The sequence below is a fragment of the Trichoplax adhaerens genome, genomic scaffold, assembly GCF_000150275.1.
Source record: "Trichoplax adhaerens TRIADscaffold_13 genomic scaffold, whole genome shotgun sequence".
Classification (NCBI taxonomy): Eukaryota; Metazoa; Placozoa; class Uniplacotomia; order Trichoplacea; family Trichoplacidae; genus Trichoplax; species Trichoplax adhaerens.
The window spans coordinates 1,699,895-1,720,454 of NW_002060955.1; the positions used below are offsets into that span (position 1 = coordinate 1,699,895).

A 20,560-nucleotide genomic window follows, 5' to 3' on the forward strand; every position below is an offset into this window, starting at 1 on the left:
TTTAGACGTCGTTGTTTCTACGTTAAACGACTAGAGAAGTCCGATTTTATTCAGCTATCTACTGAGCTTAAATACCTTTCGGCAGCAGCTAGTATGAATGAGTCATCATAAGATTATGAAATTTAATTCATACTAAATAAGTAAATTAATACAGAAATATTTATAATCGTAGACATGTACTGAATGATTCTTGATAATTAGACTACAGTATGCCCATTCACAGAATTATTCATGGCATCGTCTATAGTTGAATATCTTCAGGATATTAATCACAAGCGTCACAAGACATAGCACTATAATAAATTAACATCTGTTACTATATAAAAACTCTTACTACAACTGTGCAGCATAATTTACTGTAAGAAATAATAACTATTGTGGTTCTTACTGTAAGCCATTAATAATTGCCATCATATATAAATGTTAATTTACTAAATTTAGTCATTTAACTCTTCGTGGTAGTTCGTACCATAACAGTATAGTAATAGATTAATAATTATACAAATTGTCTGAAAATATTCTGTAACTTGAAGCTGTCGCAATCTATGACCTTGATGGTGTATCTGCAAGTTCTGATTTTCACGTTACCGATGGTACAAATATGGCAACCGGAATACGAATTTCACTGCCTAAGGCTACAATCCAAAATAATCAACGTATGTACTCTTGTGTACTGTTTATTTGATACTTGCTTCTACTATCAATGGAATTATCCAAGTTATTTTAATAGCGTAATATTAAATCTAAAGTAGTATTTTACTATAATATTATTGTACAACTGCACCAATAGAAATACGAATTGTAGTACGTTAGCTAAACTAATCAAGATCGTCCAGAATATTTTTTAGTTTCAATACTTAAACAGGATTTATTTTCTCAATAATTGGCATAGTTATCAAAGCTGTCGTCATCACTTATAAAACCCTTAAGGAAATGATACCTTCTTCATCAGCTAACTCAAGGTATCTCAAACTACTATATATAAAATTTAATTTTTTGAGAACATTATTTAATGATGTTATAGTCACTTTTATGATAGTATTTTGAAATGGAATAAATATATTATTAAAGCAGGAATCTTTAGAAAAGATTATTACTTCTACAAATTATAACTCCGCCTGAACTATAGTACAGAAAGTAATTAATACTGAAAATGTGCTACTATTTGGGTATAAAATATATTTCTTTGTTAATACGAATAAGTTACTAAGTAATATGTAGCTATAATCAAATTATAATTAGTAGAGATTTTGACTCGACTTTCAATTTCATATTAATGCTTGAAACTATCGTTGCCATAATTTTGGGATGTATTTATTTTTCTCTTTTCAATGAAAGTGTTGCGAGCAAAGATGATATTAATTTCGGTTGATAATATCATTTTGAACTTATAAATTAAAAACTACTTAGTATCTTTAACACGTTTTTAATGGTTCTAATAGAACTTATCCTTTCAATAAATCTAAGATCATCGATACACGTACAAAGCAGAGTACTATAATATCATTTTCTAATCTACTACACCATTATAATATACGTTTTCCTACATTTTTGTAGCAACATTAATCCAGCTGGTAGTACTATTCAAATTAATTCTCAAATTATTTCCATATCATTCTATCCTGATCGATATGGAAATCTCTCTCATCCTGTTCGAATAATATTTGAAAATACAAATGTTAGTTAAGTATATCATTACTTAAAAATACTTAATAAGGCAATGATCAATTAATTTCCTTAAAACAGTTTGTTATGATATATCGACTTTATCATATTATCGTGTTTAATCTAGACAATTGAAAATAAGAATACAGCGAAAGAAAACGTCTGCGCATTTTGGGCTTCGGCACCAAGGTAAGTAAAAACTATTACAATTATTGTACACCGACAATTCAATAACCTTCATAGCATTTGCTAAAGTAAACAGAAAATCTTAATTCATTACACTGATTCAGTAGACCTGTCTTATACGTCATCATGAGTTTTCCTCCAACGATATCATAAGATTTCTATCTGATGATGTAGCACAATTTTTCAATGTGAAACATATGTGTATGTACTAATACCAATTTGAAGCTCCTTATCATCATGTCGATTTAAGACCTAGATGTGATAGTAAACTTAATCTTAGAAAACTATTATTGCATACTGTAGCCTGATCTTAATAGAATTAACCGATGAGATCTTCTGTTGCAAAGTACCTTATTACGGCTTAGCAACATCAAGTTAATCGAATCGTTGTAGGCAATTTTAATACATATTACAATTATAATTAACAGCACACTATTTGGTTTCATTTGAATTTTGAATTGATAAATAGTCAATGCGGATGGGATTCAACAGGTTGCCGGACTGGATCTGAATCAAATTCAACACATACAGTCTGTTACTGTAGCCATACTACTACATTTTCCGTTATAACAAGGGATAAGTTGGTACGAGTCTGTAATCATCATTTTTATTACTTTTATGTAATTGCGCCCAATTATTAATTATATAGGAATACCGTACTCATGCTATTTTAAAAAACTGTTACATGTGTCTATATAGAATTCTGCAAGTATTATTTCTTGTCAATTAATTATCAATCTCACATAGGTTCAGAGTCTTCAAATTGAAGTTATCACCTATATCTGTTGTGGAATAGCCATCGCAGTCTTGGCCCTGACCATTGCTATTTTTGTTATGCATTGGAAGTTAGTATCGGCTAAGTATTAATATACCTATAATATAAGTCAGGTTACTGGTCTATACGTTCCTGAGTAAATATTGTGAAGAAATGCTATAGATTGAATAAGCAATACCCTTTCGTATACCAATCCAAGATATTACTCACCTTTTTATAATAAAACCATAGCAGAAGTTTATTATTGATTTTAATCACTTTCTAATAGGGTTGCATTAAGTTTCTAATAAGTACCGCAGTTCATAGTTCTTGTAAAGTCCCAAAAAAGAGAAAATTTAGACTAATGTCATTGATAATAAAATTCAATCCTTCTATAGCACGAATATTTAATACTTTTTACTGTTACTGTTAGGGACGTCAAGAGCATCGTAAATGTCATGAATATCAATATATTTTTATGCCTCCTGATGATTAACATTTTGGTGATATCTGGATTAACAGCGATTTATTGGAAGGTGAATCAAATCTTTTCTACATTTTTATCATATTTAAATGGAAAAGTAAACCTTTCTTTTAATTGAAATGATGTGTAATCTTAATTTACAGCCTCTGTGTGTTGCGATTTCCATTTTCTTGCATTACATCTTTTTGGCTGCCTATTCTTGGTTATTAAGATGTGCTATTTGCATGCATTATCTATTTGCCAAAAATAAATTGGCACCTGGTAGCATTATGGGAAATTTTTTGACATGCTGTAGTAAGTAGAAACTAATACTTTACGATAAATCATAGAACGCTATATTGTATATAGATATGGTTGCTTTTGACGGAACAAAAATTTTAATATATTCTTAACATTTTCAAATTGATTGCAGTTTTACCTGCAACCATTCCAATCCTAGTTGGGATAATACAAGTGTCCCGATATGGATTTGATGGATATCTAAGCCATTACGCGTAAGTTTCATAGACTTAGGATAAGAGTATAGAACAAAAATTTTATGTTTTACTCGTAATTGAACGATCTACTTAGTTAAGATGGTTTAATCATTTCTATCATTCATGAAAGCTAAAATTTATCTTAACTACATAGGTGTTGGTTAAGTACTACTCCACCTGTGGTTGTGACTTTTATCATTCCTATGATTTTACTAGCTTTGGTATGGCATGCATGGCAGTCACCTCAAAATTACAGATCAAACTGAATCCTATTTTTTTCTAACTACGGTACTATAAATCTGTCAAAACAAAATATAATTACATATTATCTGAAACTTTTAGGCAGCACTCATCTACAATGTATTAACTACAACAAGAGCTAGCAGTAACGCTAGAGTTGTTTACGATTATAATGATGAAGAGCTCGAGATAAATAGGTAAAATATCTATATATTAGACTTATTTAATATATATGAAGTTAGCGACATTAAGTTCTTTTGTATTGCTGTAAAATCTGATTTAAGCCTAGTTGCATCGGAACATTAATATTAACAAGGCTCATTATTTTTTGTAATTGATTTCTGTTCAGAAAAAATTTTCGCCAATCCTTCGTAGTCTTAGTGACTTTCATTATGACTAGTATATTGTTTGTGGCATTTACATCAACCAAAGATATCGTTTGTCAATATATCTTTGCCATTATCAGTCTGATTCAAGTAAGTCTTCAATTAATCATTCTTACCCGTAACTCATGTAAGTCAAGTTCACATCTGCAGTAGTTATGTATTTACTGGTCTAATATACTGCGTATCTTTATAGTAAGTATAAAGTGTTTTTCTCGTATGTTAATTATAAAATTCTTGTACCAGATCGCTAGCGTAACACTAATGAAAAATTAAAAAATCTCATTGATGCATGATTCTTTAAATATAATGTGAAATGCTATACATGATAACGGACGTTACTTCTCAATAATTAATCTTTCGTTATTGAATAATATCATATGCTATACAATTTAGAAAGGATTTTTAATCAAAATTGATCAATTTATACCAATTTTTATACTATTGGGAGTAGATATGGGTACTGGGTGGAATATAATAGTGTTCAAAAGCTAAATGTAAACATTCTGCCTGATATTATTTAACTTACAGTACTTCTCTGATTAACTTGAGTCAAGCAAGAAATGAATTGCCAAAATACTATATTATTATAAATACAATAACTAATGCTAACTTATTAACCGATTTCTTATTATAGAGCATTTACATCTTGCTTTTTTATGCCCTTAAGAACAAAGAAGTATGTAGCATGGCATAGGATAAAGTCTTGAACTTATTAATTATTGTGTTCTTAGATTATAGATTGCATGTTATATATCACAAAATGATAACGCTATAAATCGTAGATGATAATATACTCATTTATTAAGGATCGATCAACTTGAAAATTTATTATTGCTATAATTGGCGTCCATAAGACTATAACTAACTGCTATAATATAATTGAATGATATAGATTCAATGCTACTAATTCATTCAGAGAATAATTTAACTAACTCTCTGTATTGACATAGATACAAATGGATTGTAAATCGAAGGCAAAAAATCATACAGCGTATGAATTAAAGCCAACTAAGGGCAAATCTTCGTAAGTTGATAATTGATTCAAGGAACACACCGCCTTGAGTAATTGAGACAATTGTATACGTACAATAGCTGATATTTCAATCTTAACAAAATATATCATACACTCGCATTTATATAACGTATATTTCACTTTATACCGTAGATCACACTTAACGCCAGCGAATTATAACAATTATGAAGATGTAGGTGAAGACGCAATTTATCAGGTAAAAAATTTTTTACTGTCAAACAAGTGCTATAAAACAACTGATACAAAGTAATGTATTCATTCTTTATGATAAAAATAGGAGGTGGATTAAAGACTTCAATAAAAATAGTAAAATGTTCGAATGGCTTATGCTTTATTTAGTTGCCCAGTTTTACAAATTATTCAACTAAATTTTGAATATAAATAAGTACATATATATAAGTATTATCAGGAATTGAACTTAATTAGAACAGTTTCATCTGTTCATTGATATCGTTTATGATTGGCATTTATCAAGACTATTTTCTTAATATCAACATTTACAAACGAAAACTGAACAATACATTTAATTATTACTACGTGGATAATTTAAAATAGCAATTACATCACAGCATGACTGATTAAGCGTTTTATGCTTCGTATTCATAAAGTGAATTTCTTGTATTGATTTAAAAATTTTAATATGTTAGCTTATGTTTACTGTGATTCTTGCCCACCGGTAGGTGTATAGTATAAGTAACTTGTCTAACGTGGAGTTTTAGTTCTATTTTCAATTCAGATGTTTGTATACGGGTATTGATTAGGCAACATTAATAAAAGGTATTGCATAAGCAAATGGTATAATAGAATTTAGAAGTATGCCACAATACTTACATGATATAGATAAGATCACAAATTATGAGAAGAAAAAGCTAGATGGGATGATTGTAATCAAACTTGACCGGCTACTTAAAATATTTCACTTATTTTTAAAATTGGTGATGAGCAATATAAAATACTAGGAATAGAGGATTGCTTTGAAAAGGCATATAAGTCTGGCAAAATGCCAGAATTATGTTTCAATTACTCCATAAGAGGGTTTAAACTAGTTAAGGATAAGAAAGAATTTATAATACAGTTAATGGAAAGTTATCATATCATTTGCAAGATTGAAAGTGAAAACTGTGATCAAAACGACGGGTATGGTCGTCAATATTTTGTGCCTTATTGGCTGCATTCTTCGACTGAGTTACGGCTTACTGATTATTTCCAGTCTGTTTGGCTATCTATTGGATACGAAATTGCGTCGTATATTCCGGATGGAATATTTATTGCCATTTATCAACATCTTTAAAAGTGAGCAAGAATCCACAAGTAGAAGTCTATCATCGATTTATAAAATAGTATATACCGGATTATTAATGTGAGATTATTATCAAGAAAGAGGACTGTTATATAGGCTTAAATTACTGCTACAAGAATGTCTTGTAAAGAACTAATGGTATACGTTGAGGAACGTATTAAAAGTTTAGTTAATATGATCAAATCCATAATATGATAAAGAATAAGTTAAAAGAAGTAATTAATGACCAAATGCCAAAGTTTAAATCTGCACAATATGAATTTTACGTAAAATACTCTACATACAAAGGACTAACAAAAGCAATCAATGGTCTAACTGGCAAGAAAGATATAATCTGGTGTTTGCTGTGTGTAAGGTCTTATTTCAATCGATAACAATTCGTAAATAGCAACTTTTTACGGAAAATTAATTGGCATGATAAAGCAAAGAGTTGAGTGTTAAAATTTTATAGTGTGCTTTTTGCATTCTTGATTTTTGAATTTTTAACATAATATGCCACGAATCTTCATCTTTATAAACTGTAAAAAAGTAGACTTTTATTTTAAGTTAGTTTGACCTAACTTGTTTTATCACGAGGTCACTGAATAGAGTTAATTTGTAGTTAGTCTTGTAGCAATCAATTATGAGTATTAAAGAAATAAATCTGATAAAATGTATCTATTATTTAGATCAACCGCAACAAGTTGAAGATGAATATAAGACGCCAGTAATATCCAGCAGTCATGGTAATTTATTTACTGGTGAAATTTTATAGAAAAATTGACTTATCTTTTGTTTCATTGCCAATCATTTTTCTTAAGCTGTTATAATTTCCTTGAAAAAGTAATACTCTTACTCGCACTTTATAATTCATTAACACAAAATATTAAAACATAATATTAAACTTAAACAATAGAAATCAAAGTTTTTTACCTTTAATATTAATTTGTTCATTTACAATTACAGATCTTTACCAGGAAGAAAATTCATCGCAAATTAGTGACGGTAAATTATATTGCCTAGCCTACAATGTCGATTCAGTCAATACAGTATCTAGCTAAGACGATGGTAATTCTTCGATGTTGCACAAAAAACCATTATCGTAAAGTTATAGCTGCCATTATCAAATAACACTGTTTAAGTAACTTTATTACAACTGAAAAATAGACGATATGAATACAGCTATAGCTCGCTTTAGTCGCATCTTTATTACACTATTTTTAAACAGAACTAACTACTCATTTTCCATAGTCACATCATCATAGCTAAAACGGTTCAATAAATGGATAGTCATAAATTGAAATAATTTTTACTGGTAGATGTAGGAAATAGCTAGCGTAGTGACAACAGTGATATTAACGCCATAAACTTACAACATACAGAAGTCGAAGCCATAAAAAAATTCATGGGTGAGTTTCCAGCATAAACGTTTTGATACTGATATGAGTGGATTTATTTTTATCCATGCTTTCTTCCTAGAGACAATTGAAAATAGTCGAAGCAATCTGTCAATAGAAAATGACTTTGTAACGAAATTGATTTCAGTTTATTCAATGTAAATAACTATAAAAATTAACAAATCAATCAGGCTCTAATCAAATTAATAAATACTATTGTATATTAATTCACTTATAATAGAGAAATGTTATTCCAGTGTCATAAGTAGAATTGGAGATCGACGGGTTTAATTAGCAAAGCATTTATACCTTTCCGATAACAATGTTGATAATCTTAATCGACAATACGAAACTTTAAGTCAACATTCACATTTACCGAAATCGGACAAAATGTTAAATTATTGGCAGGAGAAGAATCCTTCAAAACATCATTTACTGACATTAGTAGACATTCTATACGATCGCCAACAACACGAAATAGCAAATTCTCTTAACGATATGTTATTGAGAAATCAATCACATCCTTTAGTATCTAAATATATCTTAACCATTTTACATGGTAAATATTCTAATTGTGGTCAATTTCAGCAAGATATCTGTTACGATGCGTAAGCACGTCCTAATTACGTGTGGCGACTGTATATAAGCCCGAGTAGAAAATATATCGCTCAGTTGATACTTCTCTAGTGTACGATAAGGTACTATACTTTCGTTGTATGAAGTAAAAACTCATAAAACTAATCTTACAACAAGCCGCTTATTATACTTGTGAGGAAGTTGTTAGTCTTACAGTATCTCTCCGTAGTTAGTTGGAGTGACTAAGTAGCTCGTAAGTTAGTTGATTACTCACATTAGAAGGAGTAGGTAGTGCGGTGTGAGTGACACCTATGAATATGTTAATCAATTGAAATAGCTAAATTAAAGTAGGTGCTGAATATCCTGAAATGAAATATTGCTAATGTAGTTGCAAAACTGTGAGCTACAGTAACTACTGCATCATTAGTAGCTAATAGTACGTTAATTAACTACCCATGCTTGCTCTATAATATACTGTACTGTACATAAGTGTACAATAAATTAATTAATTTATGCATCCTAATCTTAGCGATTAATAGCATACGTAATATTATGACATTGGATGAAATTAAACAGTTAGCCAAAGATTGCGGATTGTATGAAGATGACGAAACATTTCAAAGTACAGTATGCTACAATACTTACATGATATAGGTGAAATCGAATATTGTAAGAAGAAAGAGCTCGATGGCGTGATTGTAATCAATCTTGACTGGCTATTCAGAATATTTCGGTTATTTATTAGAATTGATGGTGATAAACACGTTTACAGATATGCAGGAGTAGATGATTGCTTTGAAACGGCTTATAAGACAAATATAATGTCAGGATTGCGTTTCGAGCACGCCATAGCGAAGTTTAAGTTAGATAAGAAAGAGAGAGAGTTTATTTTACAGTTAATGGAAAGTTATCATATCGTTTGCAAGATTGACAATGAAAACAGCGATCATGACGGTCGCTATAGTGGGCAATATTTTGTGCCATATTTACTGCGTTCTTCTACGGAGTTACGCCTTACTAATTATTTTCAATCAGCTTGGTTATATATTGGATACGAAAGAGCATCGTATAGTCCGGATGGAATATTTTATTGCCATTTATCAGCGTGTTTAAAAATGTGGAAGAATCCACAAGTAGAAGTCTATCGTCGATGCGTAAAATATTACATACAGGATTATCAATGTGAGATTATTATCAAGAAAGAGGGCGGTTACATAGGCTTACAATACTACTATACGATGCCTTCTAAAGATCTAATAGCGGACGCTGAGGAGTGTATTAAATAGGTAATTAATGTGATTAAACCTCATAACATGATAAAGGAGAAGTTAAAAGAAGTAGTGACAGATAGAATGCCAAAGTATGAGTCTACAAAATATGAATTTTATGTAGAATGCTCTGAATGTAATGAGCTAACCAAGTGGTTAATCACATAACCGGTAAGAAAAATATAATCCAGTACTTGGAGTGTAAGGAATTTTTTCAATCGAAACCACTTCGTGAATGGCAAATGCTTGAGAAAGAGAAATTAGCAGGTATGATACAGCATCAAGTTGAGAATAGAAATTTTATTATTTGTTTTATGTATTGTTAATTTCTGGATTGTTTACCTGGCTAGGTGTACATACAATGTAAAAAGTGCGCAGGTGGAAGTAGTACCGAATATTAATAAATAGAGGGCATAAATTTTTACTATGATACATTTTACGCTTTGAATGATGGAAATTGCAATAGTGCAAACTTATATTCAATAGCATATACAGTATATTCAAAATGCAAGTGACTTTTAAAACATAAACGCTCCCTTCTTGATTTTACTTTACTAGCCATTTTAATTGTTATATATTGTAGTAGAGGGGAATTATATGAGGGTTAGGCGAATTAGTTAGGTTTGCACAAGAAATTTTATCAATTAGGAACTATAATAACCATAATCGTTTATCACATAAATAAATGATAGTTGCGTTTATCAAACCAACACTTTATCGTGTACCGTATTTGCTAATAGAAAATTGCAATTATCAGTATTGAAGAATTTGATTGAGTGGTCCCGTTGATTAATTATTTAGATCAACCACAACGATTCCAACAGGAATATGAGATACCAATAACATCTGGTAAACTATGTAATTTTATTTGTGTATGAAATCTTATAGTAAAATTGGTATGATCTATAATTCATCTTTGATCCCTTTTAACGAATGTTACTATATTCTTAGAAAAAGTACTATCTTGCATTTCACTTATCAAATACATATAAAGCCATATACCAAATTCTTTCCAGATTTCTGCAATTTATGACCTCAAAATGCATGATAATGTGAAATAAAAACAAGTTTGAAGTATCTAAACAGACTATCGTAATGATACTACATAATTTTTGTAAATGCCATCGTAATTAGTCGAGTAGTGATAAGAGTTTAAACATAAATCTCATTTATGCATTTAGAATAGTGCTATGATAGGCCAAAGTTGCTTAAATTGGACAAGTTGATAGAATTTGTCAAATTGATCCAATCTGTACCATTCTATTCTGTTATATTGACAAGATATTAAGTGTAGAGTTCCTTTATTGATAGATCTTAAACCTATTGTACAAGAACCTGCTATTTTTCGACAAGGAGGAATGCAAACTCAATGGGCTATAGATCCATTACAAGATGGTAAATTAATGATAATAGCCTATTTGTCACAGTTATTTTCCAAAGAACACAACAGCTTGAAATGCGACTTAGTACGGACAATAAGAACAAGATCTCAGAGGCCATACCATCTTGAAATTTAGAGCTGCATGTGTGCCTAGGATAAATTTTGACGTAATCATAATATTACGATATGAAATCTACCAGATAAAATAGCTAATGTGGTGTTTAGCTATTTCAGTAAAATAATACTTTATGCTCTTACACTATTACGCTCAATTAATTAATGCTATCATATTTGCATTTCAGATAGTAAGAGAAATCAATGCTTTATCATTATTGCCGATAATATGGACGGAAAGAGGTTGAAAGAATTTGGTTTGAAGTTAGGCTTGTCTTCTATTGATGTTGAAGATATTGTCGATAACAGTGACGAAAGATTTGCAAAGTGCATGAACTTATTAAGAACATGGTATTCTAAATTTGCTCCAAAAGTCAATTGGAATAATCTATTGGAAGCCTCACATACTTGTAAATTGGCAAATATAGGTGAAAAATTGGTAAAGACATTTACTGCTGATAGTAAATTCCATCTAAAATTATATACAAGACTGAATCAAACATGAAGGAAGAGTTGGTGTAGCAAGGCTACTCGAAACCTTAGCTTGCACACCGAATCGAACTTTAAGGAAGGATAGGAGCAGCTAGTCGAATAGAACACTGAATCAGATTTTAAGGACGAATAGGTCTAATAAGGGAAACTTTAGAGTAATCAATTCAATCTAATCGAATATAAGACTGAATTTAGCTTGAGGCAATAATACGGCTTATTCGAAATTTCTGATTGAATACCGAATCAACGTTGAAGGAAGGATAGGTGTTACCAGGCCTATTGGAAATAGTTTAAGGTGATGGAAATAAAGTTGTAATCCGGCAGAATAGCAATTAGCGCCGTACGGTATTTATTGACAGATACGATCATGCCTTATTGATGACAGTTCCATCATTTCACACCCATATGGACTTCAACAGAATAATAACTTAACTGACGATTGAAACTATGATCCAAATGAAGTTCTAATCAGGCGGACTAGCCATAAACACCGTCAGGTATTTATTGACAGAAAAGATTGCGCTTTGTAAACGGAAGTTCAATCTTTTTACACCCATATGGACGTCAATTGTCTGAGAAATGTCATTAGCCCATCCATAGATTGCTGCCTACAGCTTCAATCAATCTTCTATTTGTATCCTTTGAGATGGACAGCGAGCGCTTTCCAAATTGCACACTCGCATTCGTCATGATTGTCAATGCTTGTATCGACTATTTTACTTTCAAAAGACATCATTACTTATCGTAGGGGCTGAAATCATTTAAAGGTTATTTACATTATTGTCGGTATGGTCATATTCTATCTTTCTGTATGAAATATTTGGGTTGTAGTTATTGGATAGTCTAGTATATCAAGGACTGAGATGCCTGTAGACTAACAACCAAGTCTACTAGCTATATTCAATTAAAGCAAGCATACTACTAGGTATTACTGTTCTTTACATATTACCCAATGAACAAGTAAAATTGCTATCGTGCTCATTCCTTGCTAATATTCATCTTCTTATCAACAAGGAGCTCGGTCATAGCTTATGATAGTTTAATCGCTACTAATCAGATTCTACCTTGAGTAGTATACCTAGAATAATTCTATTCAATGAATGCGAGTAGCAACTCGAGATTACTCATCTTCATCGATTCAAAATTACCGGATGAAGGACCATTAGTATCGTTACTCATTGCTTGCTCATATCCCTATAATGAACAAGTAGGAGCTTTACTCATGATATTTAAATCACTACTGTACAACGCTATTTGGGCATGATCGGGTTCTACCTGAATAGTATACTTACTTTATTTTACTCATGATATTTAAATCACTACTGTACAGTGCAACGCTATTTCGATATGATCCAATTCTACCTGAATAGTATACTTACTGTATTTTACTCATGATATTTAAATCACTACTGTACATGCAACGCTATTTCGGCATGATCCGATTCTACCTGAATAGTATGTTTACTCTATTTTACTAATAATATTTAAATCACCACTATACCACGTTATTTCGGCATGATTGGATTCCACTGAATAGTATATTTACTCTCTTCTACCAAATGTAACTCGTAACTATCATTATCTAATAGTAGCTTATTTAATGGTCATTACTAATGACATTGAAATCACTGCAAGGTCATTTACTTTAGACAAGATCAGATTGTACCTTGGTAGTATACGAATGAATGCAAAGGAGCAACTACTTTAGGTACCACATTACTGTATTTACATATTGCTCAATGAGGCACCATTTGCTCTGCTACCATTCAATTCTTGCTGGTTCTTTCTATTATCCAATAAGAGTTTGGTGATAGCAATTGGCAAATGATATTGAAAGCATCATCCTGGCAGACCGGATAATAAACTGTTCTAGAGTGTCGCTATCTGGGATCACTCCGCTTTGCTATAAGACAGGTATCACCTTGAAAGCGGAGTATTTTAGCGCATTGACTTGCTGTCGTAATATCGCCTGTCCTGTAAACTACTGCTTGTTACCTTGTAGGGTACGCGCCATAGAACGTGGGGAATCCTCGATATCGTACAATACTATTTACGGCGATCAAATGCTACAAATGTTCACGTGGATTAGGATGTGGTATTAAAGTTATGTTCGTACTAGGGCTGATTTATTGTCACAGTTCTAATGTCTGGTTAACGTGTATATGATATCGCGCTTGGCTTGGGCTTCTAAATAAAGTAGACTAAAGGATAGTAAAGCTCAAAATCTCAGATTCTTGATCTCGTTCCACTTGCAACCAGTTCTCGATACTAATACCTACCCATATGACCTATAAGCAAAATGGAATATTTGCATCTCTGCAACTTGAGCAATGAAAGTGTAGTAAAACCGCCAAAGTGTATCCATCATGTACCGTACAGATATCCATTGCAAACTATTCTAGTCTGAAAATGGAGCACAACAAGGACATCGGTACAGCAGATCCACATTGGCTATAGAGAATTGTAATCCAATTATACGAGCATACGCGTCTTTAATTTTTGAATGACAGTATATATCTATACAACATTGATTCATTATCATTATTATTGAGCACCATTAGTGGGCTAGCCCATTTTTATCCCGTCAGTTTTCTCGATTGAAAATATCCAACCCATGCCAGGCAGTTTGCAGTCTATCGGCCACCTGCTGCTAATAATATCATCGAGCAGTACAGGCTAGTTCAGAAAGAAAAGATGAACAAGAAATTGTCTCCAAATTGTCAGCCCAGCATGCTGCTCGCTACACAATCATCGGTTGCTACGTACACCATGATGTTGACTCAAATCGAGCAGTATAGTACAGGCTAGTTCAGAAAGAAAAGATGAGCAAGAAATTGTCTCTAAATTGTCAGCCAGCTTGCTACCCGCTACGCAATCATCGGTTGCCTCGATACGCCATGATGTTTTCCCAAATAGCAACTTGTGTGTCAGGACTTCAGTACTTTCTATGCGCTATACACTGTACAGAGAATGGCTGCGTACTGTAGAATTTGCCCTTTAGCACCTGTTGTGGATTTTGCATGGAGTTTCTTTACAGTACATTGTACTGGGTCCTCCAGGCAGGTACTGTACTCTCGGACAAGAAATTGCCTGAGGGGATTTTCTGAAAGGAGATCAGAATGAACAAGCAAGGGGGAAAAAATGGCCGCAAAATAACCAGGTTAACACCTAGCGCCCTTCTAACTGCAGGGCTAGCAAAACTAGTTCAAAAATTGGAAGAAATGAAGTGGATCGTAATGATGATGATGGGAGTGGAATGCCACGCCAAACGGTAGTCCAGCATCAACAGATACAGTAGGCAGAACCATGACTGAGCATTGCATGCCTTGATTCTTAGCAGATACTGTATAGTGTATATCCTTGTTAATACATGGATAATCTCAATATCCCACTAAAGTAGAACAACAATCACTTACTGATGTCTTTAGCATGGTCTAGTAGTCAAGTAGACTCAAGACGCCACTGATAGTCGAAAGTAGTGACTGAGGTAGTAATCACGGAAGGATTCAGCTGTCAGCACTATATAAACAACGGCTGCGAGAAGACGATTAATTCGATTATGTCATGGATCATATTCCAATGTTCATTTCTTCTTTTTACTCGCATCTGACAGCGCCTTGGAAGAGCGTCGACGAAAACAGCTTACGGTTTGCTATACAGTCGACTATTTTCTGACACATGCTGTTCAAGACGAGTTGAAAGCTCTAGCCAATCGATCCCTAAACTATCAACAATATACGAACAAGGCGCAATATTGCTAGGATCAATCAGAATGTTTTTCAATCTTTTGACACAGCCTTTTTTTACTTCAAAGTTGCATTTTAATATGGGGTTCAATGTCCAACATGGACCACTACAAAACAATCAAATCAGACCAAACTATCCTTTTATCCAACATTTTATTGCCATTGATATCAAAATTACACTACATAGAAAATGATACAGTAATGTTTTGCATACAAGTAGTAAAACCAAGAGTGTGAGCAGTACCTAATTCCATTCTAATTATCAACATCAGGCAAAGGACGACCATTCCAACAGGATAGCTATTTGCACTTTGTGTCGTCCTTGTGCCAGTTACAATACAAAGAAACAGTATCAATTTATTGTACATTCATGTTGAGGTAACATTCAATAGCTATTCGTTTATCTCATGGATATGAATACGCATTGAAACATTCTTTTCCATGAGTACTTGCTATACCGTGTAGAATTAAAATTGGCATGCTTGTAGCCTTTATTAGAAAGGAGAAAAAATTCCATGTCGTGGACATCCACTATCGTTGTAGCGCACAATCATCAACTATTCTAGCTTCGAGGACAAACAAGACGATCTATTCAATCTATCGCCTTTTACGTACTATCTTTGCAATAGAATTGACAATATTCTCCATTGCAAGCCGGCAAGGAGTTGTTACAACAAATTAGAATAGTATAAATAAAATGCCAATGTCATTACAAAGTATGATACAGTGTAGGAATAAAAGTACAACTTGGGTAGGCGCTTTACAGCTCATCCATAACATGAATTCAATTGGACAAGCACCTTGCTGTCCATCAACATTGCAATGAAAATAGAAAAATGAAACAGGAATTCAACAGTCTAATTGGAAATAGCCTACCATTACAATTGAATAGACTGTATATACAGGACCGACAAGACCGCCAAGTGATGGCGCATTAATACTTTATAACGGTTAATACACATTAATTCCGTTAGAATGCAAATTGAATCTTAGTCAATAAGACAGTTTTGAAATTAATTATCAGTCGATAGCGGAAAGTATTGATTGAACAAGATCAAGCGTCGTTGTAATACATTACTGTAACAGTTATGGGCAGAATTGAATGGGATGATTGTAATTTTGGACTATCAGATAGTCGCTATCATCATCACAGAAAATTAGATGATAGATTATTACGAATAACAATGCAACGTTCCACGGCGAGTCAACATGAATTCAAATCTCACTGTGATGATGCATGACCATGGTGTAGGCCTAATTTGGCACTAATTTTGGAACACTTTCATTTGTAGTTCCATTGGTGGTAGTAACATGGACATGATAGATTCATTTCTACCGTACGCGTATCACCAACTTGAATAAAGTAGTACTATTTCTATTTTATGACAAGAAAAAAGCAAAAGGACAAATACTGGAAACTTGTTTAGGCTAACATTTAGATCAGAGTATAAAAGAGTTCATCTATATATATTAAATATATCGATTTGTTGACAATATAGGGTATCATTTTGAAGTTGTCTGTTGATTTACAATTGGATGATTGTTCTTCAAACTGTTGTAAAACATGAATCCAACTAGACATACTTGCATGTGTTGTGTTGAATGTGATCATCATGTAGAATGACAACGATTGATCACTGGCATTTGCATGTTGACCAACATGGGGTAAAAATCCTACTGGTATCACTAGTGCAGTCCATCGATCACTTACTGGTCATGCCTAGGTATGGAGTCTACCATCGATTGATTTCATGACAACATTGAATTAAAATCGGGTTTTAGGCTTACTTTGCTCCCATTTGGCAATATTGGGCAAGCTGGAGACTTTATGATAAAGATCACGTAGTTTAGGATGACTACACCTTAAATAGCGTTTACATAGATTGATCATACGATAAAATGCTAAATCGGCATAAGTTAGTTGGTCACCAAGTAAGAAATCTCCACCATCTCGAATATAGAATCGTTCTAAACGATCTAAGAAATCGGGCATAATACAATCGCGAAATTCACACTCCAAGCGTGTTTTCTTTTCTTCATTGCGCTCAAAGAAAGCAATCCGGTAAAATTTTTCAAGAATATCATTGCAAAAGGCGTCGGCTAACATATCCGCTTTGGCTTGCTCTAAACTATCTTTACCGGCTAATCCAGCCATTCTAGCGACATAGCGTACAATGGCAGAACTTTGGGCAATTTGGACACCATCGACTTCCAGTATGGGTACTTGGCCGAATAAGAAATCATTTTGTTCTTTGATGCGTGGCCAATCTTCTTTCTCAAATCGCACATCTTCAAATTCAATCTCGCCGTGGGCTAAAATAAGCCTGATTAATTCAGCGCGTAATTCAACATTAAAATAAATCAATCTTATATGTGTCATTTTATGCTTGGATTCGGTGTTGATCAACGTTGATGTTGCTGCACATAGACTTGTAGCAATGATAAAATGTTGAAAAAAAAGCAATCTACTATCAACAATACGCCCAACAGCGTTGACTTTGGACAGTAATAGTGTAGGACTGGGTTGGATTTCCTGAATCGCACACGACCAGTACTACGACTACTACTACTATCAATTATAGATACTAATAATGACTAGAGCTATTGTCGATAATGACTCTGATGATGGATCGGTTTTGCCTTTCCTTCCCTTGAAGAATGATATCCAATTGGATTCTACTCTCGTCAATATTGCTTGTGAAGGCAAGACTAGGATCGTTGTGTGGAAAATTCTTTCTTGGCAGTGGCGATGAAACACTAGCGTATGCTATTGGTTTGACTATGCGATTGATGATGACTTGCTTGGCAACAAGGCGAAAAAAAAAAGGGCACAATTCCACCCAAGATCAAGTTCAGTGTCAATGATAGACAAGTGAGCTAAAAGAAAGACAAGTTGAACCTTGGTAATTTTGCTGTCAATCGGTTGAATTTTACACCAGTTAACTGACTACAAGAGAAAGATTGGAATGGCACCGAGCGTAATTGCTGACTAATATCCGCCTCGCCATTTTCTACCTGGTGTAGACGATGAACGTTCGTTAGTACTGATGACGTTAGGCGATGGGTTGGCCCAATATATAAGGTATTGTATGATTTTGGATGGGGCCACTTTTCACCCCGATAGTACAGTACATTGTACTCAAGGCAAGGCAAGTCATCCCGTCCACTTGGGTTCAGTATAATAGGATCAGAGGCAGGTTGTTTGTATACTCAGTATGGACTGGATGGTACTGTATGGGACGGTACGGTGGAGCGACGAAAGCAACAGAATCGCCTTAAAACAATGCGACTGGATAGGACGTACTGTAGACTGTACACTGTAGAGTACAGTACATTGTACCCAGCTCAAAGCAAGTCATTCTGTAGGCTTTGGTTCAGTACTGTTGGTTTGAGGCAGCTTGCTTGTACTGTATACTCAGTATGGACAGGATGGTACTGTATGGGACGGTACGATGGAGTGACGAAGGCAACAGAATACTGTAGCATTAAAACAATGCGACTGGACAGGACGTACAGTACAGTACTGTAGACTGTACACTGTAGAGTACAGTACATTGTACCCAGCTCAAAGCAAGTCATTCTGTAGGCTTTGGTTCAGTGCTGTTTGGTATGAGGCAGCTTGCTTGTATACTCAGTATAGACTGGATGGTACTGTATGGGACGGTATATTGGAGCGACGAAGGCAAAAGAAAAGCGTTCAAACAATGCGGACTGGACAGGCCGTACTGTAGACTGTACACTGTGGAGTACAGTACATTGTACCCAGCTCAATGCAAGTCATCCTGTAGGCATTGGTCCAGTACTGTTGGGTATGAGGCAGCTTACTTCTATTCTCTGTATGGACTGGATGGTACTGTATGGGATGGTAGCGTAGAGCGACGAAGGCATCAAAACAACACTACAGTACAGTACACTGATCCTGGTGGTTACAGTGTACAATACCTACTGTACAGTACGGACTGTAAGTCTGGTATTGTACGAAGTGCTGCGTAATGCTTATGCAGGGAGTCCGGGAACGGATCATTTTTGCAACGTCATTCAACGTCATGATTACAGCACAAACAGTCGATAGCACTCATTCACTCGACCAGGTGTTTCACGGATGCACACTTCAGTCTCGTACTGGACGTCGTTCCGTCTGTCCTGTCCAGTACGAGATTTTCGACAGTAACATCATCCATGGATGAATGAATGACTTGCCATAACGTCATTCTACCCATTGATAGCTAGTACAGTACAGTACAGTACTGTCCGTTAGAAGTAGAGTCTTGCGTCTTCTATGTACCTACAGTACCGTCCTTGACACAACTTTCATCAAGCTCATCCGGACCGAGACCGGGACGGGACCCTGATGGGACATACAGTACCGTACTGTACTCTGTATCCTTCTGACTAGAAAACCCTTTCCTCTTAATTACAGTAAATCAATAAAATCAATCAATCAATCAATCCAAAATCAAAATAGTCTCTGCCAATCATATTTCCTACTGCACTCGTACACTACAATAAATTTATCAATTCAATGCTCGACTACGGTAGGATGGTGTTTCATTTAGACTGGATCGGAAGAGTGAACGGTTGACCAGTCCACCTCAGTAAACCAGCAAAATAGTCAGCATCTCCATCGATGACAATCACTGGCCAATCAGTCAGCATGCTGTATTGTACTGTACAAGTGTACAGTGTAATAAGGCAGCCCAATAACGCTTCTACACTACCAGTATACCATGTTCAGCATTTCCTTCCACAGCTGCCGCTCATCTACATGTTTTCAACTCTTCCACCAATAGTATCCGATCATGCTTCCACTGTTGATGGACCTTTCGCTGCCATTGCAGTCATGACACCCACTATCCATCGATGACAACCACTGGCCTCTCTTTCATCCAGTGTTGGAGTAGCTACAGACTATGGCCAATTTGTCAGCATGCTGTACAGTGTAATAAGGCAACCCAATAACGCTTCTACACTACCAGTATAGCATGTACAGCATTTCCTTCCATAGCTGCCGCTCATCTACATGTTTTCTTCTCTTCCACCAATAGTATCCGATCATGCTTCCACTGTTGATGGACCTTTCGCT

The 20,560-nt window shown here is 34.1% G+C and overlaps 4 protein-coding genes across 4 annotated transcripts; 3 read left to right on the forward strand and 1 right to left on the reverse strand.

Annotated features, from left to right (window-relative positions):
- Positions 1 to 601: 601 nt before the first annotated feature.
- TRIADDRAFT_60092 (uncharacterized protein) lies at positions 602 to 5,513 on the forward strand (the record flags this gene model as incomplete). The annotated part of the gene is made up of 16 exons (XM_002116015.1): positions 602 to 656; positions 893 to 962; positions 1,558 to 1,678; positions 1,793 to 1,854; positions 2,321 to 2,435; positions 2,599 to 2,696; positions 3,039 to 3,141; positions 3,233 to 3,383; positions 3,502 to 3,583; positions 3,720 to 3,786; positions 3,908 to 4,002; positions 4,155 to 4,281; positions 4,826 to 4,867; positions 5,142 to 5,215; positions 5,357 to 5,420; positions 5,502 to 5,513. The coding sequence occupies 16 exons, from the start codon at positions 602 to 604 to the stop codon at positions 5,511 to 5,513; spliced, it is 1,338 nt and encodes a 445-aa protein (XP_002116051.1).
- A 711-nt stretch (positions 5,514 to 6,224) lies between these two features.
- On the forward strand, positions 6,225 to 7,564 carry TRIADDRAFT_60093 (uncharacterized protein; the record flags this gene model as incomplete). The annotated part of the gene is made up of 4 exons (XM_002116016.1): positions 6,225 to 6,361; positions 6,813 to 6,874; positions 7,193 to 7,249; positions 7,470 to 7,564. 4 exons carry the CDS (start codon positions 6,225 to 6,227, stop codon positions 7,562 to 7,564), a joined length of 351 nt encoding a protein of 116 aa, XP_002116052.1.
- Positions 7,565 to 11,102: 3,538 nt separating this feature from the next.
- On the forward strand, positions 11,103 to 13,820 carry TRIADDRAFT_60094 (uncharacterized protein; the record flags this gene model as incomplete). The annotated part of the gene is made up of 3 exons (XM_002116017.1): positions 11,103 to 11,139; positions 11,428 to 11,678; positions 13,734 to 13,820. 3 exons carry the CDS (start codon positions 11,103 to 11,105, stop codon positions 13,818 to 13,820), a joined length of 375 nt encoding a protein of 124 aa, XP_002116053.1.
- Positions 13,821 to 17,242: 3,422 nt separating this feature from the next.
- On the reverse strand, positions 17,243 to 17,857 carry TRIADDRAFT_30435 (uncharacterized protein; the record flags this gene model as incomplete). The annotated part of the gene is made up of 1 exon (XM_002116095.1): positions 17,243 to 17,857. One exon carries the CDS (start codon positions 17,855 to 17,857, stop codon positions 17,243 to 17,245), a length of 615 nt encoding a protein of 204 aa, XP_002116131.1.
- Between the last annotated feature and the right edge of the window lie 2,703 nt (positions 17,858 to 20,560).